We start from the raw sequence: 27,940 nt of genomic DNA on the forward strand, positions 1-27,940 counted from the left end.
GATATCGATTATGTTTCAATCTAAAACTGTTCCTATATCATAAACACTACTGCCTTACATCACCAAACATAGGTAGACCTTTTACAGTAACGATTTTTATAGTCGATTTGTGTTACAGTTACAATACTGTCAGTAATAATCTACTTACGGTCTTGCACAGAATTTTCCACATCGGGCGGTGGTCCACATGAAACAATTTGGCAAACAGGAGCTGGTCGATCCCAGATACCCTTCTCTTTACAGACGATAGTCTCGGCACCAACCAAATTGTACCCAACATTACACGTGTATCGGACCGCAGTATCATAGGTGTATGTTGCGCCAGTTACTGAAAACAAGAGTTAGAGTGTGTTGAGGTCAATTCGGAATTGTTCAAAAGAAGTCAGTTTGTACTATTGATTTGGTAACATAGAATCCAGCTAAATCGTATTACTAAAACGAAATAACCTATGTAGTGATAATTTTGGTGATAATACAGATTGGTGTTTATGTGGTAATACCTGCGTCTCTACTACCAGATGTTTTATGACTTCAAGTTATTTTGAGGAAGCTAAATTCAGTGATTTATTTATATTCTCATATATTCTCAACTATTGGAAAAGTGCAGTATATTCTGTCGTCTCCTTTAAAAGATACTTCAATACAGTCAAATTTTCTAATACCTCCTTTGCTAAACAGCATAGATATTTTTGATTGGTCTTTTCAGAGGTATTATATACTGCTCACAAAAAATCCTTATATAAAGAACTTTACATGTACACTCTGGCCAAGTTCTTAGATTACTGTTCTCGTCAAGAGGGCTATAGTCTACCACTTTCAAGAAGAATTACCCGTTGCCTCTCCAATTTCCTCGATTGTAAATTCGCCATGAATGATTGAAAGAGGAGAGTCGCAAGTGGGATGCTCGCAAACGGGCATCCCGCCATCTTCCCCTTCCCATGTTTTCGATGCATTGCAAGTGAGCTTAGTGGGGCCCAGAGAGCTGTAACAAAATTCCATGTGAAGATTAGACTAGTTTGAATTTGAGCTTGAAGTCAATTATAGAAATGTCACCCACTGCATGGGTATTTTCAAATTAATTAATTGACGTAAATGGTGAGCTTGACTTCGATATGATGTATTAAACTCATAAAATTGGTGAGTGTTATCTCTATGTAATATTACGTTTCAAATAAGTGAGTGCAGAATATTCCATTCTAAGATTAGTTTTATGTACTCAAATTTGAAGTCAATATAATGTAAATGCAGATTCTACTGATAATGGATACAAACACGAGTATAATATGGATAATAGAATAGGATGTTATATATTGTTTGTCCTCGATGGTTTTTGTTGGTATATACACCGACTTATATACGTACACACGATTAGTGAATATGTATAGAATGAGTATATGAAGTGCATATGCCGCTAAAAAAGGGAGGTAAAGATATAGTATTGTAAGACTTTTTAAGTCTTGCATCACCCCTTCACATAATCAGGGAAATTCTGAGTGATTTCAGCTTGTGATGAGGACATGTCAATACTTGGTGATTGTTCAGCACGAAATGTTCGTGCCATTTCTTGAAGCAGTTGTTTTTTACCACCCGAGCAGGTGATACAAGCAAGAGAACCTACTTTAGCCCTTGGATGTGCAGTTTGCACGCCCATACGTTTGCCTTAATTCCACAAACTGCATGTGATCTGCATGGAATCAGTCACCGATTTAAAGCACCCTATATAGAAGATTTGATATACAAGCCTTCGCTTACCCGTATCCTTGTTCACAGATGTAGTTTACGATATCGCCGTACTTGACCCCGCCGTTTTGAATCCTCACCGAATTTGCAACAACAGGAGGTTCGCCACATGACACTCTGTCGCAAGTTGGTGGCGTGCCTGTCCATTGACTGTCCGGACCACATTCTGTGAAAAAAAAATCATTTCATCTCGTGTTCGGTTATCCAAGATCAGATAGCAATCCTACAGGACTGGTAACAGAGGTAGCGGTATATTATTATTCCAATCAGTGACGTATGGTAAGGTCGAGCGAGACAGTAAGTCGCTTTGCTATGAAATTACTACTTTAAGCGCAATGCTACTACCCCGTAAATTACGTTTCGTTTAATATTTTGAATTATATAAAGATGAAAGCAGATTTTCGTATATTGGCATTACGAAATTCGGAAATGCTCCTAAAATAGCTGGGATTGTAGAGTATATTATTTGGTATTCATCATTTAGAAAGTGACTGTTAGCATTCGTTGCCATTTGTGACAACAATTATAAATCAGCATGGCTGTATTTATACATTTTGTAATTTATGTTCTATGAATTGTGGTATAATCCTCCATGTCTATGTCCAATGCTCATATATCTCAGTGAACAACACATGTTAGGATAATAAAACACCAATCAATGTGTCTTGTGGACTTCATTTTTCCACTAATACTTTTTCTCTTCGCATTCTTCATTTTCTACTTTTTGACGAATTATTATGGGCACGAATAGTTGATGTCCTGAACGATGGATTGAAATTAATTTATTGCATTGATGGGGTTACGAAACAAGTATTTCAACTGCCTCTCTCGCTCTGGACACCTAGCCAGTTCACATAAACATATGCACGCCGGCAATGATATTGGAACATTGAAGAGAGTGGTACACCTGAGTTTAGGAGAAGAGCTGCATGTGAGATAGCTTGGGCGTTTAAATTAGGTCATATCATTTATGGGTCCATATATATATATATATACAGTGATGTAACAGCAATGAGGCAACAATTCATACATCTCATAGCTTCTCCTATCAAATAATATCCAGGCAGGGAAAAATAAGTTATCTGGCTTTTCTAATCCCAGATAGAATATATACAGTGATGTAACAGCGATGAAGCAACAATTCATACCTCTAGTAGCTTCTCCTATCACATAATATCCAGGCTGGCAAAAATAAGTAATCTGGCTTTTGTAATCCCAGATAGAGGCTCTTGGCCTCTTATATCCGTATCTGATGTCTTCCGGCTCCTCGCATTCCACTTTCACGCATTCAGGCATGTGTTCCGACCATGAATCTAGAAATTGGAATATGTAGTTTAATTACACCACGGTTCAAAACTTTAATCTGTACTTTCATTATAATATGGTGCATACTACATATGGTACATGGTATTCATATTTACCGAAGATAAATACCAAAAATCGTGAAAACAAAGACGAGGAGAAGACAAAATTTATTTCATTAGCGCAGATAATTCCCTCAGTTTTGAACTGAATTATCAGTGAGAGAAATAAAGTCATGGGGTTTGCGTCAGTTACAAAAAGTGACATGTTATACATGCTTGCATTGTCGCAATTTCAATGCAGATTTCAATGCAAAATCAACAATTGATGAAAGCGTCTGTGTATTTTCTCATCTATTTTAGATAGTTCATTGGAGGAAAGCTTTTGAAAAAGATTTTGTTGTAATAACCCAGATACGACACACCAGTAAATAGCACATGGTGAATTACAGAAACGTGATCAGTAAATTTTGAAATTGACCTGTTTTATTGACAGTTAAATAGTTCCGGATGTTAGAAAATATTTAAGTAAGTATATTCTCCATTTTAGGTATGTACTCACCATTATACAAGCAAACGCGTTCACTTGGTCCTTCCAATCTATATCCATAGTCACAGGAGTATTGCACGACACCCCCAAGCTTGAAGTTATTTCCTTGAATTGATCCGAATATCAGGCTACCGGCGCTACCACAATCGATTTCGCGACAGGTGTAACCATCACCTTCAATATATAATGGTCATATTGTGAGAACTGACTCATTCAATGAATGCATGTCAAATTTTAGTATAGGCAGATGGTTTGGTCAGATGTAGAACTCGCATATATCATAAACAGTCTACCTATGAATGGAGATGGGTAAGAAGATCATGGTGATAGCCTCCACCATTGCTCAAGTTGTGAGCAATATTCAAGCTAACAATTGCTTGGCAATATTCAACTTAATAATTCTGTGGAAGCAGCCATTTCAACATCTTCAGGGAGACGGACAATATGAGAATTGACTTGAATACCAATATAGAAGATGGTTTAACTGACATAGTTAGCAGTATGACCAATTAACCCCATTCCTAACTGTAATATAGTTTTATAGTTCAGTCCAAATCAGCCTCCCTATTTCGCTGAAGCTTATACTTTCTCTGTTTAGAGAAATATCAAAAGAACTAATTTTCAAATATGCCCCAGGCCCTAGATGAATTTCGACATCTACGTTTAAAGCTCAAGCTATCAAAGGAAAGGACGTGGTTTATTTTTGTCCTCGATGTTTTTGCGGCATATACACCGACTCATGATAGACATACACACGATCTGTGCATATGCATACCATGAGTGCATGATGTGCATATACCGCTAGACAAGGGAGGTGCAGATATAGCCTTGTACGACTTTCTATGTCATGCACCATCCCTCCATGCTATCCCAGTAATGCATGAGCGTCAGGCAGGGAAGTCACGGATACCATTGTTACTAATCAGGTCTTTGGTCTGACCCGGCCGAGGATCGAACCCCCGACCTACCGATCAAGAAGCTATCACCAAACGTTATATATGCAATAAGTTCTTATGATAATCATGGAATCAATGTGCATTGTACAAAGCAGTGGACAGGCCTGAGTGGAGAATACTATGTGTCTTATGATGCAGAAATGCAACATTCATTCAGAAGAGGGGAGATAAGTTATACCATGTATTATAATATCTGTTTTGCTACAAGCTAACTGATATTCATTCTCGATATTACCAGAAAATATCTCTCAATCTAGTCTATTGATATCATTTCAGAAAATTTTAAGCACAACACTAAGCTCTGAACCAATATATTATGACGTCAACACACAATCGAAAATCCATGCAAGCGGAAATGCAACAGTTGTGTTATATAATTTATAGCATTTGGAGGATAGTACTTGGCTTACCTTTCCATCCGTAAACGCACTCGCAAGAGTAATTTCCCACAGTGTTGGTGCAGTTGGCCTTTCTATGGCAAGAACCTTCGATGTTGCATTCATCAATGTCTTCGCAGGTTGGAGGGGTTCCCGACCAGCGCTATTCAAAGAGAGGATTGCATGGAATCTTGAGACTATTTCATTGGGTTATACGTGATAAAAACATGGTAAGTGCCATCACAGCCTCGAAGAAATGCAACGAAGGTACAAGCCTGTTCCGCTGGTATCCAATCGTTGCTTGAACAAGAGGTGACTATGAGACGAAATTGAGGGAGCACAAGTATTTCATTCAATTACTAAAAATGTATCATATCATCATGGATAGTGATGTCACTAGATGTATTCGACTAAATGCAGCAGTTGCTTTTTTATGTTTAAATGTTATAATAAGAGCAGCACTTTGTTAGTTCAATTGTTATTGTTATTGTTATTGTCGCATAGAGGCTCAAACATTCAACAATGCAAGCAACTTCCGTCATGTTAGATCGCTGTCTCATATATTTTGGTATGCACTTGTTTTCGCGTTTCATTACCCTACTTATGTGAGGGAAGAAAGTGTGACTTCAGTCATATCGTGTCTCCCTGTCGATAAGATCTGATCTCAGTTGGACAGTGGAAATTATCTCATTTGAATACTTGAATGATTACTAAAATTGCCTTCTGCATTGCATGGCTTATGACATAAATAAAACCTCTTTATATATATGTATTTCCTGGCTTCCGACCATTCCTAAAAGGCGTATGCTCAGAATTCAACCATCAAACATTTACAGCGCTAGAGGCACGTAGGCTTGTCACGAACGCATGAAATAGCGCCCAGAGCTGTGAAGTCGAAACTGACGACTCCACAGTTGACTCCAGACATTTGCAACAAACCGACTCCTACTACGATATCCTGACATTATAAACACACAGACTACGACTCCCACTATTTTCGTCACTGAAATCTAACTCGAACAGTTCTACAAATTTAGTTAGAAGTTCGTATGCCACTGTGACGGAGTATGATTTTCATGTGACCAATCACCATTACAGTTATGGTTAAGGCGAATTTCGTTATTTTCATTCTAATCGTGTGAAAGGTACTAGTTTTAACTTCTCAATTAATTCTGACTATGCGTTATGTCAATCTAAATTTTACTCAAAGCCTAATACTCGATTTTGGACCAGCTGTCTAAGCCAAGGAATTTGGAAATGGACCAACAGGTTTATGAAATTGTGGTTTTCACAAGGTACATCCTTGCGCACAATTAAAACTGTTATTTAACGAAGTTCTTAACAAAATACAACAACCATTCAATTATCAAACCGTATTTGCTTGGCAAGTCCGCTGTACATCACCGATCGGTTCGTATCCACTTTGGCAGCGGTAGTTAGCAACATCTCCGTATTTACCATCCGTGAATATCACTGATCCCAACAAAATCTAAAATCGTGGGCAGTGGCAATTTTAAAACATTCATACCGGTATAAAAATATTGATCACAATAACGATGTTTTGCTAGCAATCATTATAACGCCAACATATATGCAAGACCAAGGAAATGAATTTAAATGAGAAACAAATTATACAATGAATCCGTAGTGTTTGAGCATGCATGTTGTAAATCAGTTCACGCAAATAATGGTCTCAGCTACGAATCCACAAATTGGGTTTTGCGGAAAACGCAGAACTAAGCGTCAACTCATTTAAGTGATAGTTTGCAATGGCTACAGTTTTATTGAATAGCAAATCTTATTCAGATTCAATTGCCTTTCAATGGCAGTTTATTTGACTGACAACCCAGAAGACAGCTAACAAATAACAATGTAACAAAATCGTATTTATGTCCCTTAGTTGACCAAATACTCAGTTTTGGGTTCATAATTTTAATGAAATCTCCGTGCCTCGTGACAGGTATGCAGTATATCAAGCTGCAATGTGCCCACTAAATGGTATTCGTACTGACTATCATATTTTTGCTACATTTTGCGTTAGTGGCCATGATGTACTCTGTAATTTCGGCAGAAGAATCCTTCGATGAACTGCAAAAGGTATGTGTCCATTTACCAAATTTTTTTTTTTTTAATCTGCTCACTTTTGTGGTAGTCAGAGCTCCATTTATATTCCCACTTGAAATAGTTTGGACATACCTTGTACATAGTTACATCCGCTTGTATCGAAGTCAATAGTAATAGTGTTACCTCCATGTATACTAAAAATACCAACTTTGGATACTTTGGCTACCTCTGTTTGAAGATAACGGGAATAGGAATAGGACGCTGTACATTGTGACCTTGATGTTTTTGCCGCATATTCACCGACTCACGATACCCATACACGATCTTTGCATATGCATAGCATGAGGGAATGACGATGATGATGTGTCACTGGGCAAGGAAGGTGAAGAAATAGCCTTGTAAGGCTTTCTACATCTTGCACCACCCGTCCGTGATATGCTGAAACGCTAGGCGGGGAAGTCATGGATACCGGTTTTACTGATTAGGACTTTGGTCCAACCCGGCCGGGGATTCAAACCATGACCTACCGATCAAGAAGTAGGACGCTCCATCATTACGTTATCTTGTTGGGAACCTACAAATGTATTGCAGGCACTTACACTTCCAATGTCGCCACACGTTATCTTTTCACATTTCATTTTCTCAGGCTTTACGACCTCGGTGTATAGCCGCCAATTTGCATCGTTGCCGCACCAGAAAACGTAACGCGGGCGATTGCTAGCGTGGAACAGTGGTTTATATCCTGTCGCGCAGGATACCGTCATAAGATGATCTGCCTGTAATGAAATGGATGAAAACATATATTCCAAGATACTCAATGATGATTTCATGAATTCAGTGATGTAGACCAGAGTTATTTGTAGTGGTGCACCCTTTTGGCACTACCGTCGATGTCAGCAGATATGATTACTACTTAGGAGGCATTTTCCGACTAAAGAGAAGGTCATCACAACCACCTGACTGCCAAATATGGTTTTGCTTACTACGTTATTTCAATTTGCAAAGTAAAAAAAACAGCCACGCGCGTCGGTTCACGGCCCATTATATATAAGCCGCTGCTCGAAAACATCAACTCTTATTAATCCACTCGAATCATTAGAATTAATACACGATTCAGATGCGAATACTGAAATCATTGTGCCCAGCCCTAATTATGATAGATCGGTATAAGCAGAATCAGATATCACACAAGCAAGCAAGTAAACATCAAATACAGCTAACACAAAACCGCAACCCACGTTTTTCTCAACAACAGTTCCTTCATCCGAACTGATCTCCGCACACGGCAGGCAGAATCGCGTCGAAGTTTTCTCCAACCGCCCCACAATACCGCCGGCAAACTCCGGCCACGCCCGTACATTGCCCGTGTTATCCGCACAGTTTCTCCAGAGCAGCAACACTTTCCCGGGGGGCATCGCGTAATCGTAAACGTTGACTTGTGAAATAGTACCTGGTGTACAGAAAAATCATAATCATAATCGTTATTTTTTAACGATAAAGCGTTTGAAAATGCACCACCAAATCCAGTGAAAAACGTCTCATGGCGTTAGGTGTAAGTTAGTTTGTTTGGTAAATTTTTATTGATGTTGATGTTTCAGTAATTATTGGGTTTCGACATCGATCGTCATTCCACACCAGGTCAATATTTTCTAAAAGATTCCTTAGCTGCTGACTTACAGCATGGCCCACTTTCGTTCTAGGCTTTTGTTAAACATCGGTTTCAATTCTAATTGGAATAGGAATAGGAAAAGGACGTAGACGTAATATATTTTGTCCTTGTGATGTTTTGTGGACACGGACTCCTGATATACATGCACAAGATCTGCACGTATGCATATCATACGTGTGTGACGTGCATATGCCATTGGACAACGAAGGTACGGATATAGCCTTGTAAGGTTTTCTAAGTCTTGCACCACCCATCTATGCTATCCCGATGACGCTGAGCGCCAAGCGGGGAAGCCATGAATACCACACTGTTACTGATCAGGTCTTTGGTCTGACCCGGCCGCTGACTAAACCACAACCTACCGATGAAGAAGTCGAACGCTCCTACATTACCTTATCTTGTCGATCATTGTAATTGTAATGTAGTAGCTTGCAGAATGCGATTCAACTTTAAATCTGTTTAAATCCCTTTAGTTTAGTCAATTGTTGATTAGCGGTACGCGAAAAGTCTTCGAGATACAATAAGGATATTTTCCTATGTATGTCATGGTGACGACAAACTTGATATTAATGAATGTTATATCTAGTGCTTTATACACACCAGCTACTATCGTGATATGATCAAGTGCAATAATGCAAATTGATTCAAAAAATAGTTTCATGACCTTAATAGTAGGTAACCTGCATTTTAGCCGGTAACGGTTGGGCCATAAGTATTCATAAATGTAAGCTACTCCAATAAGCAGCACATGTGAACGAAACCTATTTGAACAATATGACAAGGTAGAACCGAATTATTATTAATAAACTGAACTTAAGGAATGCTCAGAAAAATCGAGTAGCCTACATGGGTTGTTTCGATTCCGACGAGTATTAGGCTTCAAGTCGAGTACGCGAGTACACTACCACTTATTTCAGTACCATAATAGTAACAGGTGACTACGAATGTTCAAATATGTCGTCATGTGCGGCCACAAGAAAAAATATCACCAGTTACATGTTACACATAATTTTCTAATCTTGCACATCCGGCTTCGTACTATGCTGCGAATTTGATTGCACAAATATTGTGTCCATGAATACTTATTGCTGCTGTTATTTTCATTCTGATCGTGTTAAAGGTACAAATTTTCACTTTGTTCCAAATTCTGACTATATGTGTGTCAATTTAAATGGTAGGCAAAGCTTAATACTCGATTTTGGACCCCCCTCAAATCCAGGGGTTCTCAACGTGGGCTCCAGCGCCCCTACGTTTTAATGTTGAAGAAGGAGAAAACGCTCGGGGCGACATAGGGGGCAATGGGCTCATGGGAAGGTATGGGGGCGCTAAAGAACAATGGCGCCGCAATAGTTGGCGTAGTCGGGACATATGATCAATGATTATATAGTAGAACAATAGTTCTATATAGCCCCGAGTTCTCATTGCAAATTAACAGTCGACAAAATCTGTCAAATTTAGAAAATTTGATGCTAAAATACTATCTATCGAACGTTTCGAGACTTCTGGTTGAAAGACAGTATCGACTATCGACACCATATTTCTCGTTGACAAAAACTACTAGGAGCAAGAGCGCATATATTAGTTGTTCGAAAAAACGACCCATACTATACTCAACTTGAATCAACATAATTGATACTTGACTCTGATTCAAGTACTAAGATCGTCGTGCCCAGCTTTAATAAAGACGACACGTGTTGAAATATTGGACCTTACCCAAAAACTCTTGCGACGCAGAAAATCCCCCCGCCAGAGTATCTTGTTCCTGGCCGATCACTAACACGCCGCCACCCGGGATGGTCTGACCGGTCGCAAGTCCTTTCCCCGAATCCTCCAAGGTACCGTCCAGATAAACGGACCACTCCCCGCCCTCGCTAGTCCAAGTGACGGTGAGAAAATACCATTTGCCGTCGTTGATACGCTTCAAGTCGGTGACTCTGAATTCTCCGTTGACATAGCTGTGAATCAGATTACTCATTAATAATCGATCTTTGATATGATTAACTCCGTCAGCACCAACATCATAGACATAAAAGCATGAGCAAGCCTTCAACTGCCGTTACAATGGACTCGAGTGGTAGCAGTATCAGTATAAGTATGAAGAATTTTCGTCATTTCAAAACACCACAACACAGAGATATAATGAAAAGATATAATGAAAAGATAGGAGACTGTCGAAACGACATGGAGTAGTCTTTAAAATCAGACAGCCACCCGGGTCTAGGCGATGTAAAGAGGAGGCATGCACACTGAATGAAGATAAACAGAATATGATACGAAAAACAAACGATAAAATGAAGTGGCATGTGTCGGAAGGCGCAATCGATATGTCATGTCGCGGTCCGGTAAACTTGAGGGCTGACTAGTATTTATTCAATAGCAACTGCTTGTATTAAAACATATACGCTACGTCTACATATATATATTCTGTTAGGTAGGTCGTCATAGCACTGAATTTGGTCCAAATGACTTTTGACTCAAAGGTAGTATCAGCACTGTCACCACAAGACACGACGACACAGTTGTCTAATCAAAGTATCGCTAGAATCATGCGAAGAACGGTTAGACACATTTCTGCCGGGAATGAATTAAAGTGTGATCGTATGATTAACATTACCACACTTCAACTACATACGGTATCAAATCCACTCACAAAGTTAGCGCAGCCAAGTCGGTCAAAGCGAGTGTATCTGCTTCCAGGCCATCTCCAACAGCATAGGAAAAGGGCGTTCCATAGGTCTCAGTCGAGTTCGATTTGAGATAAAGCGATATCGTAACCTCAGTCATGTTCGGTAATGCGTAGTCGATCCTCGAATGGTGATAGGTATTCGGCCTGTTGAAGCCCAGATCGAAGTATGCATCTCCAACTGTAATTGTATGATCGCTTATTGAGATGATATCAATTGCATATTGAATTTTATGCCTGACGATTGAACAAATTGCACATACATCAGACCGCGTACTTCTAAATATACTAAAGCAGCTGTCCTTGACGTTTTAATAGTCCCGGTCTACTTCTTCAAAATTTGCTCGGGATGACATCATGGCTCCTGATTAACAAAAGCCAACAAGCTTGGAGTGATATAAAGTTGGAATACCAATCTACGTTTTTCTCTCTCGGTCACATCAAAACGTTTTTATCACCCGACAGTTAAGGCCCACTGAATTAATAGCGCCATGGCCACAACTTTGTGCAGAAACCCGGTCAAATGTACTAATTTCTATAAGCAGATGGATATTGGATGGCGGCAAACACTGTAGGTATAAACGGTTAAATGTTACTGTTGATAGTTGAAACGACTCCTATTACCTTCGTCACAATGAACTCCTAAATACGTCGGCGGACAAGCACATTTGTAGGAGTCCACCAAGTCCAAACACTCTCCATGAACGCAAGGATCGCTGGCACATTCGTCGATGTTTTCGCCGCAAAAGTCACCTCTAAACCCGGCTGCACAGACACATCTACAAGAATGCAATATATCATAAAAATGCAATTGTCCAAGTCAGTTGTCGGCATATAACACGTCCCAATCTTTCGAGAAGTTCTATGATTGCAGTATAGTGATGAAACCATTATGGCATAATTAGTGATATCTATTATTTAATTCACAAGTATTTAATAATAATTGTGTTACTAGTTTCAAATCACTGATCAAATATCCTAAATTGAATGCATGAAGAAAGATGCAAAAAGTAACTGAGCCATATGTCGCGACTGCTTAATCAGCTGCGATGTAATTTCTGCGTCAGTTTCCTTTGCGACTGAGACAATTTTGAAACTGATGGATGATTCAGATGACTTCTAGGTATAGCTACAAATGGGACGTGGAGAGGGATGAATTGATAAACATTGAATTCGCGATTACACATTTTGAAGAGTCAGATCACAGTTCAAGGGCAAGTGCTAATTAGTAAATTCACTTCCATACATAACGGTACTTACTAATTCGAGTATAGAGACTTCATCGACATTGAGTAGAACAGAAATTTACAACATTACACTATTTCGACTAGAGTACCAAAGATGACTATACCTTGACCAACATTGCTTCACTCAGACTAAACACAACCCTACAGTACACACTTGTTTTGATCCTAACCTGAACTCATTGATTCCGTCAACGCATGTTGCCGCATTCAGGCAGGGGTTATCAGCGCAGTCATCGATGTCAGTTTGACACACAGCGCCGCTATATCCCACTTCGCACTCACAGCGGAAGGCAGCAATTTCATCAACGCAGATTCCGTTGTTCAAGCATGGATCCGAGTCGCATTCGTCCACGTTGATTTCACACAACAATCCTGACATAGAGCATACACTGATATAGGGAAAAGTACGCATTACCAGCCCACGAAAAACAATTTCAGCTCTTTGATATCTCGCCATAGGAATTAGAGGGTGCATTTGGATAACAATTATCAACTAGAAAGGTACGAAATTTGAATATTGTGCCAGATAGTTCCGATAAACTGATCTGCACCAGACGCTACGATGATAATATGTAAAACAGTCGATTGTATTAGCAAAGCTCTTACATCGTTACGTTGTGTAATTGGGTAGGAAAGTACCGTAGTTTATTAATTCTACATGCATACATGTACTGAAGTATCATTGACGACTTCGAACACCTTTTAATCGCCCACTTTGAACACCGACACGAAATTAGGTATGGTATAGGTGTTACTTTGGCGGGCAAATTTAGGTGAAAATATTTACGACCCGTTGACTACTTTGTATAATCCTAGTACTAAAAGAGAGTTCGCGAAGAGATTACCCGAAAATCCGTTTTCGCAGTCACAGGAGAAGGCGTCGACACGGTCCACACAAGTTGCACCGTTTTGACAAGGCGTGCTAGAGCATTCGTCAATCTCTTCATTGCAAAGTAGTCCTGCATAACCAGCATCACAATCGCATCTTAGAGAAAAAAACGTAATAATTAGGCTACGTATTTATAATCTCAATTGCGGTATTTGGTTGTGATTAGGTATATGCCGATTCCTTACAACACAACAACAGATTTGGGCCAATTCCGTGTCTGTTTATTTCAATGTTGCATTGTGACGTTTTCTCGAATACACTAAACCAGCAACTCTTAACTGAAGGCAGGGGTTGATGTTAAGACTACGTAAACCCAGGTAAATATAGTAATAATTGCAGGAGAATGGCTTTGTTCCGTCACGACTCACGAGAAGGGAAGCCGATTATACCAATAAGCTGTTATATGTTATCAATATAGGACACACTAGGCACGTGAGGCACATTCGCTTTCAGTTTCAGTTTCAAGCCTACAATACATAGCAAATGATTACAAACGAGAGGCGCGTATCCAATCAGTAATTCGACTTTTACGAACACAAAGGGGTTCAGAGTATATTTTGTCGAGGCAACTATTTGCTGATATAGCGACAAATCAGTCAGAATTGCCCCTGTCCATGTCCATTAGGGCTGTTCAAAAATAACTTTTTTTCCCGGATTCCAGCCATTCACTGATTAAATAGTCAGGTTACCCTAAAAAACGCTGCACACCAAATTTGGTTCAATTCTAACAAGTGTAGGACTCCGCAGATCCAATTAAAATTTTTAATTTACTATGGAAAATTGAAAAAAAAAAAATTCAAATTTTTCTGCCAACCCCATGAAACTGATAAGCTGACTTCAAAGACGTTGCAAATCAAATTTGAGTCAATTTCGAGTTTTTCGATGATAATCCTCGAATTATCCTTGATCAGTGGTAAATCCGCGATTTATCAACATAACTCCGCTTCTACTGGTCGGAATTGACTCAAATTTGTTTTGCAAAGTCTTTGAAGACAGCTCAACAATTTCATGGGGTTGGCAGAAAAATTTGAATTTTTTTTTTTAGTTTCCATAATAAATTAAAATTTTTAATTATTAAAAAATTTTAATTGGTCCTATAATAAGTCCTATACTTGTAAAAATTGAACCAAATTTGGTGTGCAGCGTTTTTTAGGGTAACCTGACAATTTAATCAGTGAATGGTTGGAATCCGAAAAAAAGTTATTTTTGAACAGCCCTAATATCCATGTCCTGTCAACGTTTGCAAAAGTGGCGAGATAGCGTAGTAGTATAATCCGCGGCTGCGACACCAATGGGATGCGAGTTCGAGTCCGACCGAGGTCGTGTTCAGAAATCCTATACCTAATATTGGAGGTTTATCTAGCCTACTCGCGTAAGCGGTGTCTTACAAAAAGCCTAAAATTGGGTCGTGCTATAAGTCGGCAGTTACGGAATAAAAATGAAGAATATCGGCCTGGTGTGAATGATTATAGTAGTCGACAAACACCATGAATACCTAAAGAAAACGTTGGCAAAGCCTTAGGAGACGGAATTAATTCCTATTCCCAGGCAAACACACTGACTCGCTCTCAAATTTCGCGTTCCAATCCAACTGACTCTCACGACAATCCGACTCGCAAATTATTTTGAGCACGGGAACGCGGCCTGCATCGATTATGATCGCAAAAGGATTGAATTTAAAGCAAGAGAACGTATATTGGCTTGTTTAATCGCGGGAACACGAAAATGAATCACCTGAAATAGCTTAGCGATCCACCGGCGGGGAAGCACTGATATTACAGTTGAACAATACTCGTGCGCAGTACTCTCACGGCGAAATAAAACATACATTTCATTCCGGGATAAGTAATCTCACATGTTTGACGACGCCTATCAGATACCTTAATTTCGCTATAGTTGTTATCAAGCATAACCAACCTGAATCCGTTAAGTAAATCTGTGCAATTCGACGTTTCGGCACAGGGACTCGATAAACATTCGTCGATCTCAATCTCACAGGATTTACCTTGAATAAAATATTCAATATGCATTACGAATCACATATTTTTCTAGGACCGTTTTATCAGGCAATCATGATATATCATTTTAATAAAGCATATCGGGAAAGCTAACATTTTGTGAAGGGTTCTTTATGTCCATATACTTGATAAGTTATTGATCTAACATTCTACTAGAGGTGGAACGAATTCGTCTGATTGCTGGTTATTGCTCCTGTGTATATTACAATCACACTCAACTAGTGCCAGCAATTTAACGAAACATATTTGATTATTCTGTAGCAGATCAATGTCACTACCTGTATATCCGGGAAGGCATTCGCAGTGAAAAGTATTCTGCTGTGCAGTACACGAAGCGTTGTTCTTGCATGGTTCTATACGCAAATACAAAATAACGGTAGTATAAATGTCGCAGATAGGAATACAAAATATTGCAAGACCTATATAAGCACATATAGGTGATATGATATAGAATTATTTTTTATAGCAAGTAAATGCAGATTACAGCATGCTTTATCTTTTTGTTGGTTTGATTTACTTCATTAAAATAAGGTCAGTTACGAGCAACAACAGTTCAATTGTAGGATAAACAAATGATGACAATGGCGTTATCTAATTATGTATCATTAGACAAGGCATTGAAAGAGATGTTGAAATCACTTACTAGAAAAACATTCGTCGTAATATAGCTTCCCAAGTTCGTGCTCTAGACCAGGAATTCGTTCTGCAAAATTAAGTATAGTATACAATTTTTACAACAAATGTCTTCTCGCGATCTTATTTCAATGGTACATTTTATGGAATAAATAAACATCGGAGGACCAACCCACTCGGAATAAGATCGTTAACAGCAATGATCACGACAAAACAGATCGTAAAGTACAGGCTATTTTATGCACATTTGCATGAAGGTCGTATTTGCATCATGAAATTATGCTCCGATAATTGACTACGCTAGTATGCACGTCCATGTTCACTAATCCTTATTAACAATGTACATTGAAGGTAATTCAGCTGCTTTGAATTATGATTCGATTGCATCCTGTCCGGGAACACAAGGACACACGCATCCTCCGCACATCATTAGGCCGCAATACGGTTGAGGTTATCGAATGACGTCATTTCAAAAGAGCTCGAAAATTGCATTCGTCACTCGACCATTCTCCCGAAAACGTTACGATCTCCCGTCGTTCAATTGGATTCAGGAAGTTGTCGAGGGTCCAATAGTGGTCCCTGTGCGGAAGTATTTCAACAATTCCATCCATTTCAACACCGTTGCACCAAACCCGGGAATTCTTGTTCAAGTAAGGGCTAGGAACTGATCTTTGATAGCAAGGCAAAGTGACGTGCCGTATGGCGTCGTTTTATGAAAGGTACATCCTGTTATATAAGTGATTGGAAGAACGGAAATTGACTTAGTGAAGCAAGCAGTTTAACAAGCGAGACCATTTACATTGCAAGTCCAGACCTTGGTAAAATGAATTGCCAAATAGCCAAGATCTCCTTCAAAGATGTCGGATAGTGCTTGAACAAAGAACATGGTGTTCAGGAATCGGTGGACTGACAGAATTTGAGTCCCAGCTAATCTGATGTACATTGTAATGCGAGATAGATTTGCACTATGTAAGTCATTGTTCAAGATGAGCACAATGATCACAATCATATATTATGATGAGTGGTATCAAGGCACGAAGATGTGTTCTATCATCAATCTCTTGCGCATGTTTTACATTCACAGAGAATTGAGCATTTCGAGACTATGAATACATTCTGCACTATCCTTTATCGATAAACTTACGAAGTCTCTTGCGATTAGCGTAACACCAGAACAAGGAATGTGGATTTTCATTTGAATATCTAATTGAATAAACAAATCTGGGCAGTGAACTAGCTATGTGTAGTTGGTGCTATGATGTGCATTGAACAACCTCTAGGATTTTGTTGACTACGTGTCGCCGTATTTATCGTGACTGCTAGCGTCTTGATTATATGCCTACGACTAGACATAAATCGGACAGTAGGCCTACTTATAACGACATCCCAAATTATCGTCAAAATTCCGCTTCCGCCTGCCCCATGATTCAGTTCAGTTCGGTTTATTATTAAATTTATCACTTCAAAATACCACAAGGTTGCAATACAATGATAAGATAGGAAGGTCGAAACGACTTGGAGTAATAACTATAACATGAACCAGGGTTGTAACCAAGTCACAAGGCTCGAATCGAGTCGAGTCATCTGAAAATCGTGACTCGAGTCAATACAACCCTGACATAAACCAAACCTAATCTAACATTTACTGCGATATCATGTTGGATGATCTAAGTGCAATTCTTGTGTGGTAGAAAGGTCACTAGAATATCCACTGTACTCTATCCGAACAATGCATTCAATGTGCTTTAAAAACAGATAGTTTGTCTTTAAAGTTACATAGAGCAACGTTGCCGTTTGCCATTTTACGAGTAAGAGGCAGGACCAACTTTTCTACTATGCTTGATCTTACGTAATATGTTGATCGACAAACTTTCGTGACTGACGTTTGCAGTTATAGTGATAGGGTAGTACAATAGCTGTAACAAAGAAACGTGTATATGGGTTCGACGAGATAAAACAATATTACGAACTAAAGATATTCAATTCATCCGTATGTCGCATAATTTTCCAGTAACGTGGCATTCGTGCGATAATGTTCTGGTGAATGTAATCGTGTCGACAACGTGACACCAGCACACTTCTGCTGTAGTGCGACTTGGCGGGACTGATTAGAGATTCACATACCATTCCGTTGTAAACAAAGCGCGTAGGCGGCAATACCATGTGGATTACGGATGTGCTACACCGCCGGTAGCCTATTATATTTACGAAACAAATTGAGGAAGTTAGGATAAGACTCCGTGACTTGGTGAATATATGTCTATGTACGGTACGTCGATACAGTGTTAATGAGCCTGACGCTTCAAAATTAATCGACTTCAGCGAAATGAATCTACATCTATTGCAAGACCACGTGTTGAATTAACTGATAAAAGGATGCCTGTGACGTAGGAATTGCGAACTTTTGTATTATGACGTATTGGTTTATTCGGGAAGGTCACCTTCAGAAGCCAGTGTACTTGAGTAAAGGACATAAATCATATATTTAATAATATGAAACGTTGTTTTTTCAGCGTCGAACTGTTCCAATGTTTATACTTATTATCTCATAACGAGCAAAGTATATTATCATAGTACACAAGATATGAGGTGGATATATATGGTAGTGATCGTGGTTTGTGGATGTAATACCGAAGCGACATGCTGTCCAGAGGAATGTAATTGCACTAACCCGATGGTGGTGGATTGCTTTGAAGTTGGTTTGCAATCCATGCCTACGCGTATATCACAGCACGTTATAAAATTTATAGCAGACAACAATGACATCGAGAAGGTGAGATCCCCAATTGACTTAGAACTACACCAGAAGTCGTGGTGATTTGGGCGTAATCTACCAAACCATTCTTTCTATAACAGCTGACCAATGACATGCTGGTCAACGCGCAATCTCTGCTACAGCTGAGCCTCTCAAGCAATAGGATCGAAAGTCTACGAATGACTTATTTCGAAAACACGGACTTCTTGACTGATCTGGATTTGTCATTCAATAATATTCGCAAGGTGCGCGCCAAAACTTTCATCGGACTGAAAAGACTGCGGACTCTAAATCTTGAAGGCAATGCTATCACAAGTGAGATGATGCTATTATCAAATGTTCGCTGAAACATTTTGCCATCCCTCAACCAAGATAAAACCAAAACCTCAACTTAAACAACTAACGTGTGCCTTTCATAACACAGTCATATGATTAATTCTTCACAGCATGTTGTTAACTGCCATGCGAGCAATGAAATTACGGATCAAGTTACATATGTATAAACACCAAAATTCGATGTTCCTTAAATGGATTACAAATTACACTATGGTAGAGATGGATATGCTTCCTTTCCGACTGAATCTTCATTTGATTTCAATTACAGCGAATAAACAATCACAATTCAACGACATATTTTTCTTCGGTAAAGGTACTTAGTCTTAACATAACTCATGTACTGGAATGCAACTACGCATAAGAACCATGATGATAAATGAAATAAAAATATGTAGGCTACTTAAATGTTGTTGTTTATATACATTTGCACCAAGGTGATTCCCAAATTTCAATCATCGTCGTCAGAGTACAATACTACGAGCGTATCAAATTGGATCGCTATGATAACTATTCCGCCGTCTACTCATAATAGACGGTGTGTCTACGCTGTGCGGTTCTGGAATCCTTCACATATTTGGCGGCAAGACTTTGGCCACCATATTACCGAAAATTCGCTTTCCAATCATGCATGGCCGGGATCTATCAGAAATCCTTTCGTAATCTGACACATTTTGTACCATAACCTGATTTTATAAAAGCCATGCAACCTCATCAATATTATTTGCAATTAGCAATAGCAATATGACGTCACGTGACCTCATGAGGTTCACGTTCGCGTTCACACAGAACTTTTTTAAAAGGTTCGCGTTCACACGAACCTGATCCTTTCAGTGGTTCACACCATCCCTAAAACTAACCAAATTTTATTCTATCGATTCATATGTAGTGACATAGTCAATAAATCTGGATAACCAGAGAGGTGACTGTAGGACGTAGGTGCAGACTGTCAATCGAGGGGTGGTGTTTTGGTGATGCACCTATGACCACATAACTTATGCCACTCTTTACGGTAACGCAGTAAAAAATGCGGCAGCTATTCGGCTCTAATTGGTAACCCACAACTGGCCACGAACGCTTTAAAGTGAGCGCGTTGCGCTGGATCGAATATCAAGCTGATCATTTCCAGATCTATCACCAAAAGCTTTCGAATCCGTCGAGTCTTTGCGACAGCTGAATCTGCGTAACAACAAGCTGGATTCTCTATCGAGCAAATTGCTCGAGAAGCAGCCTAGTTTGGAAATATTACAGTTGGCCAACAACAGAATCACATCGCTCGGAAGCGATGTGCTCAAAAGCCAGTCGTCGTTACGAATTCTGGATCTTAGTTGTAACAGGTAAGGTCATCCTTACGCATTTCTCAGTCCTGTGGGCGAAGACCCTGGTGGCTTATCGCATTGTGTTGGGGCCCAAGACCAACGATTTTAAAGGTGGGCGGACGAAGTGCTTTTTGGGTCCGTATTTTGCGACGGGCACGTATAGCTGCTGCTAGGTGTTTTCGTGCGGCGCATTGAATTCATAGTCGTCAGAGTAGCCTATGCCTGGTGGTAGTGGGCAATGAGCAAGGTAGTACGACAAGGTGCTTGGTTCGACTCCGAAATGCTTCCTCTCTCGATATTGTTCGAGTGGGCGTGGTTGGTTAAACCCACGACTTTCAGCGGGAAAGACTGTAAACGACTCCCTGCGGTAGCTGAAAAGGCACTTTTACCTCGACTCGTCAGACTCACTACCATACAATCACATGGATGCCATCATGAACGTAATTACGTACGTGCAAAACCCCGTAAATGTCACTCTCAAGCACCATATACATACAGAAGACGAGGTTGCATAATTTACATTTTGGGTTGATTTCAATTTTTGAAAGTTCACTGGTCCGCCAAATATTTTTCTAAATTTTACCGGTCCGCGAGGTGAAAAAGGTTGAGAACCACTGGTATATTTGTTAAGTTCTGCAGTTACGATTTCAAATTTTATGTGGTCACTCTGCGTGTTTTGGTCTCATCATCTCATTGCTGGTATCGCTGGTATAAAGATATAAATCTCTATCTGACATCGTCATCCTTCATATATGTGACCTCGAATAGGGTACAGATGTCAAGGTACTTTGCTCATATCAGAAGGTTAGAAATAGCGGTAATCTCGGAAAACTTCGTTTTTTAGGAACGCAGTGATAACGTAAAAGATTTATAGCTCTCATATCTACCATTAGAATACAGAAGATATCGCCAAACGCGTTCAGGAAAGTATACTTATTGCAAGAGCTCCGATTGCGAAATAACTACCTGCGTGACGTGGACAGAGGCTGGACCGAAAAACTGAAGAGGTGTTCGAATAAGGTATACTTTCAATGGCAGATTAGAAATACAGTGGAATTGAAGTTCAAAGATTGCAAAAGACTGCAGCTCGTTTCTAATATAGATGGTTGGGGCTATGGAATTTAGTGATCCTCATCACCATTCGACTTCAACTTAGTTCTAAGAGCTAAGCAGGATAGAAATGGATACCTGCGAACGTCATCGGGCACATCTATTAATGCTCACGGAATATATTTTCGAAAATTGCACATATTTATAATTTCATCAGGTGTATTGGTTCTGAAATGATGAGTATGCGTTAATCCAAGATCTCTATACTGCTTTTCAGTTGAAACCTTCAACTCTACTCACGAGCAAGGTCGTGCGGGACGGGTTATTTGCAGCGATGACAGAATTGAGCCTATTGGACCTAAGGAACAACAACTTAACCACAATATCCTATCGATCGTTCCAAAATATATCAAATATGACATCTCTGTTATTGGAGGGGAATAGTTGGCGGTTAGTTGTTTTGTCATAAGGCGTAGCATGTACGGCGTAGGTTTGTCTGTATAATGTAACGTAATTCCTTCACTAGAAAATACTGAGGTCCGTTACAGGACATACTGTTAATTCCGAATTGTTGAAATCCCTTTACATGCATATATGTCTCACAGACCAATTTCAATATAAAATAGAGATATCAAATACCTTTCTTGCATAACAATGACCCATTAGCGGCAATTCGAAATAGGAGACATTAAGCTAGTGTCTTGCAGTTGGTCTGTGTTGGTCTGTGTGCATTCGTATAATCGCAATATTGCATGACATTATGTCCCTAAATGACGAGTTCATGGTGCATTGTGCATAGCATGCAAGCTGCATTTGTCATCTCCACGATATCCGTATGATAAGGTCGACATACTTAGGAATCCCAAGAAGGCTTGACTTGTATATAAACTAACTTAACGATTGCAATAGGATATTTGGTCTCTTGAACCTCCTACAAAGTGATATCAAGATTTACGTATAGGATACAAACGAGATGTTATCATTACCGTGAGCGTATTTACTAGGCTAGGATCACCCATACCTGTGATTCACGACATCTACAGCGCTTCGTCGCCATTTAGGCGCTGACAGATTAATGTAACTGTTGGATGCGAATTCAGATGGGCTTGTCACATCCCGATTCGATTATCAAATGAAATGATTCGAATCTAGGAGAGTCTCGTTATTGTAGTAACGAAAATATACGTCTTCACTCCATGATTCACAATTATTTTTGCTGCTGTTTGATTGAAATCTCAGTTAGGAGTCGCGCACAACGCTACAAATATTCGTGCAACGACATTCTGTCAAAGCACACATCTACCCTCACAATGGTCACAATACTCCGCGAAATAGCCGCGCTCCACATAGTTACCAAATTACTATGCATGTCGTGTAGCTGGCATCATATTCTATGTGACCGCAAAAGACGCTGCTTAAGTGTAGTTTACAAATCATCATTCCTCTTATTGCGTCATAATAATTAATAGTCGAATACTCGGTTCGAGTCGAAGCCAAATGTTACACTCCGAATCGAATCACCCAGATACTCGATTTTGCCGGGACCTACACTTCATATATCCTACATAGAGGTTTACTTTAAACTGGCTGTGATCTATGGTGCCGACCACGATTTCGACACGTCATCATACGCAGAAAACATATTCCCTTGTCAGATGCGACTGCGCTCTGCGTGCTGGCCTACAATCGTTCCCGGTGGTAATGCAAAGGAGATTTTGGGATCGGGTAGCTTGTCGCCAACCACCCAACGTTCAAGGATCAACAGTCCTCGACGTACTCCTAGTCAAAGATACATCCCACAGTTCATTTTCCACACAAGTGCCCGCAACAGATGTATCAGTACGTTCAGAAGGTGAGGCGTTACAATTTCTGGAAGCCTTACAAAAGTCACTCCAATCACCGTATTGGTCAGCAGACCCGGTTGGAATACGCATGACTTCGACGACCGTAAACACAATCGAGACTACAAGGGCAACAACTTCCTTGAAAGGCGAAGTCATGTCAAGTACCGGAAGAAAACGTGACAGTACAATTCGCACCGCCGTGAGCAATGATGCAATTTCGTCGGTGACAACAGAAAGCATTCGTACCCGAATCATGAAAAACTCCAGTCCAAGGTAATGATAATATCCCCATATACCTAGGAGCAATGTCCCCTATCATTTCTCACGAGTCTGCGCGCACTCACCAACTCACTGCGCGGTCCCTTGGACAGCAGTGCGTAACGACTGAAAAAAGGCCACCACTTCGGATTTCTCGTGCGCGGCACAGAGTTCTGTGCGTGGCGACTTTGTCCGCAGTGCGCGGCCGGGCACGGGCGCAGCTTAGAGGGAACATTGCCTAGAAGCTGTGACATAATAATTGTCTAGAGTAAATTATAGTATTGTCTGGTGGGTGAAGCTCCGCGCCGTACTGCCTTAAATATAGCAGAGTATTGTAGTCTAATTGACGTGATGTTAACTTAGATATAATCAGGGTTGCATTTACAACGAAAATCAATTAAAAACAAACATGTTTGAAACAAGGCGATAATTTAAAACATGTTCTTATAGCTTTGTTTTAGTCATGACGCCACGAATATTCAATTGTGACGTCATAACGGATTGACATTGACAATTGAAAATATAGGGTAAATATAGTTCCTTTGACGAAATATCTGAACTATAACTGTTGCACCGCCTATTTTAGGGGGTTACAACCATCCCATATCGATATACGTCTGCTACATTGTGTGGTAATTGTCCGTAGGCTCATACAACATGTTTTCTGGAAAGTATTGAGACAATCATGGCATAATTTTACAACTTAAAAAAAACACAATTTTTCTAAAGGCTTTTTAAAAACATGTTTTAAACAAAGTGTTTTTGAAACACCGTTTGTTTTAAATGCAACCCCTGATATAATGTAAATATGTAGAGCTATGAATGGATGAAATGTGGACAAATATAAATACAGTTCTAGTGCGGATAAGATACGCATAAATACACTTATTAGAACTGTAAGTTCGGTGTCGGCAGTAGACGTGCCATACAAATTGATACACCCTTTGATAAAATACGTCACGATTAGTAACGAAGTCGCAGTAAAGGAACAGTCGATATTCCAGGACAAAGAATCGAAACACCACCGACACCGGCAAGGCTGACAGACCAGACCGGTGGTGGATCGTAGCTGCCATCTCCGCGGGGATATTTATCGTTATATGCCTTGCGGTGTTTGGAATCAACAAACTTTTAAACAGCCAGAAAACTGAACCGTGAGTATTGTTGCCCAATTCGACTGATACGTAATGATTACACAATCGACAGCTGATGTTAGAGTTAGATGGTACTGCACTACGAACCACTGGATTGTCATTTGTCGTAATAAGACAATATTATTTTAATAGTGGCGGTGCAGCAGGTCACGTTATCCGGCTACACTTTAAATATTACGAAAATTCTGCCATAACGTAGTACGATGCACATCAGGCCACCTGCACTTCACGGAGTCGAATTTTTTTTAGAGCCATTTCAATTGGTAAAACGAATGAAATACACTTACATTTATGAAAATATATACAAGGGTCCAGACACGTGGAGGGTTATGTTTTGGTATACCACCCTACGAAGGCACAAAACGGTGGTACATGTGACGCCATGGGCGTGCAAGCATAATTTTGGGCATGCATTGCATATGCAGTTTTCCGGAATGGCAATATTAGAAATACACCATGAGAATAATGAAATTGTGATTTCAGAACCTCCAGGAAGGGGTCCGGGACAGAAGAAAAGCCATTTCGAAGGTAGTAAATTATCTCTTCGTCTGTTTTCATGGATCGCACATAAACTTTTCCTGTATTCCTATACGGAAACTAAGCCCTATCCTTCATCACAGAAAATCATCCTCCAACTCCCGGTTCTACGACTACCAGTTTTCGCAGCGACCATTGCCTCGAGCTCCGTCTACGTCCGGAAAGCCGTCAAGCCGTAATACTCCGGAAGAAGTGCGATGGACGGATGGAGGCAGCTGCAGGCTTACAAATCACAGATCCAGCTTTATTTCACTGCGCACATACAGCGATGTCACTAATGTCAAGCCAAACAATCGCGCGAATCTGCTGAGCGGACAGCGCGGCAATTTCGAAACACGTGATCTCAAGGCTACCAACACCGACCCGAGTCGGTGTAAGTTAACTCCTCTGCCGTGTAAAGATATCGAAATCAAACGCAGCCGTTCAGAGAAACCTTTCAGTGACATGAGGCGAACCGGAACGAACCGAAATATACCACCTTCATCTGATAATCACGCGCACACGGTCACGAAAGTACAAGAACTATATCCGTTTACTTCAGTAAGTCAGAGCGAGACTGATCCGCCGCCACCCCCGCGACGAAACGAGTCGTCTAAGTCGCGTTGTCGCCAGCTCATCGAAAAGAAGAAGCTACTCGAAACGCAGAGGCAGTCGGAGTACTGCGAAATTACAGACAAGGAATCGAACCAAAGCGGTGACTTGCGCGGGGATCTTTTATACAAGAAATACCTGCAAAGAGTGATAGGTCCCGAAGCTTACACTAAACAACACCTTGCATCACCAGGCCTCCAAAGTACCCCTGGTCTTGAACACGGAGAACATTACGACATGTTATCGTACAACACGCCAGAGCGGAGAAACGAAGGTACCAGCAGGCACGGATCTTGCTTCAATCGAGCAAACCAGGATTTTGTGTTCACGCGCCCTACGGAAGAGGAAAAGCTGCGCAGGTCGTCGACTGGTAGGTTATTCGCTTTACGAAAGCAGAGAGAGGATCAAGCGAACGCAAAAGGGAACAAGGCTGCGGTAAAGTCTCCCCTCGGCGATATTCAGGTTTACAATCGCGCGCAAAGTTTTTCATACGCACCGCGTGACGTTGCCACGTCTCATAATCAAACGCCGACCATAGCAATATGCAGCGTTGAAGATACCAATGATCCGCTAGTAGATCCTCACGAATATCATCATTTACACTTGACGCATTCCGAGAAACCAGATGTGAAATGCGATCCCGACTGCAACTCTTCTAATCGTCGATTAGATCAAATCAAACAAACTCACCCTTTGGACCCAATCTGCGATGCAGTCAGCGATAATTCGATATCACAAAATAAAAGGTACAGTTACCTGTCGGAACACACGCAAGCATCCGACAAGGAAGAAGTGGAAGAGCTCAGAAGTCTGGTGCAATCGATTCTCAGGTCTGAACACGGAGATAGCAACCCGGTGTCGCGTTCCAACTCCACCAAAATTCAGGTGACTGATTCTGAAAATCACTCAGGCGCGGACGACCAACCTTTCACCCTACGATGGCCTCATTCGGACAATCAGTCTACGTGGATTAACAAGTCATTTCTGAACGTAGCCTCGGAGGTGGACATGACAGAATCTGATGACGCGGGATATCTAAGCCCGCTGTCAACACTTAGAAATCGAAACAAAGAAAAAGCGCAAGAAGAAGAAGATATATTCGGAGAGTTTCAAATACGAAATCATGAATCGACTGACACTAGAAGTAAACGACTATCTTCGCGCACGAGACGTGGCACAAAGTCATCGTCTAGCAAATTCTCAGACGCAGAGAACGACTACCGAGATTGCTACGCGTCTTCCGAATCGGACGAGAGATACGATTCAATTCCGAGAGTACCGAGAAAGCCTCAACGCAGACGCCAGAAATCTACGAACGATGACGAGTCAACGATCTACATGTCAATAATCGACACGGACGATACGCCGATTGAAGATGACTGTAAAAAGAAGCGAAAAACCAGCAAGACGAATACCAAGAATCCCGGAAGTGATAGACCAGAAGCCGCATTCCATACTCGAGAAAGAGAAGTTTACATCAATGCGCGCATAAGCGACGAGGAGAATTGCTACGAAGAGATTATGTCCCGACAGAACTCGATTGACGACCAACTTCAAACTCGCGTGAAGCAGCCATCCAAGGCGAAACGCGTACCTCGAGAAAATTATTACCAGGAAGTAGCGAAGGTGCGGCCCGACAAGAAGCCGAGGAGAAACAAGTCCCAGTTTTTCAGCAGTCTCGACCGTTCGAAGAATTGCAAGCGCTGTCACAACGTGTGATGTGGATGATGACGGCACGAAAAGACACGCTGCATTATCGTGAACACTTTCTATTTATTACTTCGCTATGCCGGTGCGCTCACCGAATTCCATGTCATATGAAATAATTTTTCCTAATTTTATTCGTACTGCTTGGCGTATCGTCAATGCTCCTTAATAATCCTGCGTATATATAGTTTATCTCTTTGGAACGATGTCATTTATGTGGTTAAAGCGCGGACGGCGTGGATAGAACTCAGAATCTAGGATGCAG

At 40.5% G+C, this 27,940-nt stretch overlaps 2 protein-coding genes across 4 annotated transcripts in view; one reads left to right on the plus strand and one right to left on the minus strand.

Moving 5' to 3' along the window:
- Window positions 1–27,940, minus strand: part of LOC145434897 (sushi, von Willebrand factor type A, EGF and pentraxin domain-containing protein 1-like) — a 221,150-nt gene that overhangs the window by 92,803 nt on the left and 100,407 nt on the right. For all 3 annotated transcript variants that reach the window (XM_080312126.1, XM_080312125.1, XM_080312124.1), the window contains exons 29-45: window positions 16,138–16,197; window positions 15,773–15,847; window positions 15,394–15,481; window positions 13,433–13,572; window positions 12,758–12,959; window positions 11,965–12,119; window positions 11,308–11,521; window positions 10,371–10,612; window positions 8,227–8,438; window positions 7,588–7,764; window positions 6,297–6,413; window positions 4,958–5,087; window positions 3,604–3,765; window positions 2,889–3,053; window positions 1,753–1,906; window positions 831–982; window positions 149–328 (exon numbers count right to left, since the gene is read on the minus strand). In XM_080312126.1, coding sequence (XP_080168252.1) covers window positions 149–328; window positions 831–982; window positions 1,753–1,906; window positions 2,889–3,053; window positions 3,604–3,765; window positions 4,958–5,087; window positions 6,297–6,413; window positions 7,588–7,764; window positions 8,227–8,438; window positions 10,371–10,612; window positions 11,308–11,521; window positions 11,965–12,119; window positions 12,758–12,959; window positions 13,433–13,572; window positions 15,394–15,481; window positions 15,773–15,847; window positions 16,138–16,197 — 2,625 coding nt within the window. The remainder of the gene's footprint in view (window positions 1–148; window positions 329–830; window positions 983–1,752; window positions 1,907–2,888; window positions 3,054–3,603; window positions 3,766–4,957; window positions 5,088–6,296; window positions 6,414–7,587; window positions 7,765–8,226; window positions 8,439–10,370; window positions 10,613–11,307; window positions 11,522–11,964; window positions 12,120–12,757; window positions 12,960–13,432; window positions 13,573–15,393; window positions 15,482–15,772; window positions 15,848–16,137; window positions 16,198–27,940) is intronic.
- On the plus strand, window positions 18,567–27,881 carry LOC145434900 (uncharacterized). Its single transcript, XM_080312130.1, has 10 exons — window positions 18,567–18,900; window positions 18,984–19,197; window positions 20,345–20,552; window positions 21,428–21,554; window positions 21,862–22,034; window positions 23,240–23,436; window positions 23,500–23,701; window positions 24,691–24,840; window positions 25,324–25,368; window positions 25,461–27,881. Exons 1-10 carry the CDS (start codon window positions 18,712–18,714, stop codon window positions 27,685–27,687), a joined length of 3,732 nt encoding a protein of 1,243 aa, XP_080168256.1. The 5' UTR covers window positions 18,567–18,711; the 3' UTR covers window positions 27,688–27,881.

Source organism: Botryllus schlosseri, chromosome 3 (genome assembly GCF_051294905.1).
Source record: "Botryllus schlosseri isolate E-star chromosome 3, Bs_hap1, whole genome shotgun sequence".
NCBI lineage: Eukaryota > Metazoa > Chordata > Ascidiacea > Stolidobranchia > Styelidae > Botryllus > Botryllus schlosseri.